Here is a 1601-nt window from a genome sequence, read left to right as displayed (position 1 = left end):
TACATCCGGGCGGTGGTGAGATGAGCATCTGCATCTCCCTCATCACACATCTCCGCTGACATTGAGTCCATACCTTTGGGGTACTTACTCGGACATCTGGAGTCGATCCTTGCCAGCACAGGAACTCTATCCCACACTGGCAAACCTGGCGGCACTGTCGCCGCCCAGCTCTATCATCGCTACTCGGTGAAGAAAGCAACCGAAGCTATTCGCCGAGGCGTTCCCATCAGATCTGTTCTTCAGGATCTCAGTGTGATGGACCAGAACGTCTCTCTCAGAGCTGCCAACGAGGCGGTGGCTGCCAGAGAAAGGAAGAACAAGTCCTGGCGCAACTGGTCCAACTACAACAACTTAACCAACAACAACTACAATGACAGCAGCAACAAGAGACCACGGGGAAGGCCTTGGGACAAAAGCAAGTCTGAAGGCTCGACGGGGAACAACACCAACGACAACGTCAACAAGAAGAAGGCCTAAGCGTGGGCAACCTCGGTGCTCCCTCCCCCCTCCTGAGTCAGCAGTGATGACATCTTTGAGAGTCTGCATCATCTCACTATCATCTCACCATCGCTTGGATGACGCGTGACTTATTTCATTTTTGCGGCGTATCACTATGATACTATCACGTACCGCTCCTCTCACCTCCTTATCAGTCATCAGTCGCACGAGGAAGTACGATCGTCTAGATCACCCTTTTCTTGGGATAGGATCCCAATTTGCCTCGTTATAATCACAAAAGAGATTGAGTTGCTCAGTGTTAATAAACTGGCGGAGCACGGCATCCTCGCCTCGTCACTGTTAGCAACGAGGCGAAGCAGTACCGAGAGCAAATTGCGAACCCTCATTGGTGAGGCAACAACGAGGAGGAAGGGCCGTTGGAAGAGTGAGTTATCAACGCGTCCCGTACGATAGGAGCGTCCGGCGGCAGCGAAGTGCGATAAGCACTGCGATTTGCAGAATTCCGTGAACCAGTAGAAATCTCAACGCATACTGCACAAAGGGGATCTTTCCTCTTTGTACATACATATCAGTGTCGCTCTTCTTCCCGATACAAACATTTTGTTGTTAACGCAACTCAATGCTTTGTATCCCGCTTGAACTAACTCTTCGGAGGTGGTTCGTTATGTGCGCTTGTGAAGGCAGGCGTATTAATTTGCAAGGCTATAATCTCGTATTGTAGCCCCTCCGAAAGGAGGCTTGCGCCTGTGAGTATCTCTCGAGGTACTCGCAAACTCGACTGTGTTGTGGTGATATCACGTGTTCCTTGATCACGCGATTCTTCTCTTCAACGCATTACGTCAAATCTATTGATAAATGCAGAGAAGTGTTTGAATCACGCGTTCAGTCCGGTCGCGAGATTATTATATATCATAACACGCTTGTCGGTTCGCACCATGGCAATATGTCATCATTAGAAGGCCTGATGTGTGTGAGATTACCCGCTGAATTTAAGCATATAAGTAAGCGGAGGAAAAGAAACTAACTAGGATTCCCTTAGTAATGGCGATGAACAGGATCAGCTCAGTGCCAATCGGATCACTTGTGGTTCTGAAATGTGGCTTGAAGCAGTACAGTGGCATCGCGGACGAAGTCTCTGGAAA

At 49.3% G+C, this 1601-nt stretch overlaps 1 protein-coding gene across 1 annotated transcript; it reads left to right on the top strand.

Moving 5' to 3' along the window:
- Positions 1–255: 255 nt before the first annotated feature.
- Pmar_PMAR000328 (hypothetical protein) lies at positions 256–477 on the top strand (the record flags this gene model as incomplete). Its single annotated transcript, XM_002772659.1, has 1 exon — positions 256–477. One exon carries the CDS (start codon positions 256–258, stop codon positions 475–477), a length of 222 nt encoding a protein of 73 aa, XP_002772705.1.
- Between the last annotated feature and the right edge of the window lie 1124 nt (positions 478–1601).

Source organism: Perkinsus marinus, assembly GCF_000006405.1.
Source record: "Perkinsus marinus ATCC 50983 genomic scaffold scf_1104296960508, whole genome shotgun sequence".
Classification (NCBI taxonomy): Eukaryota; Perkinsozoa; order Perkinsida; family Perkinsidae; genus Perkinsus; species Perkinsus marinus.
Note: the sequence above shows the minus strand (reverse complement) of the source record. Positions and strands in the feature narration are given on the sequence as shown.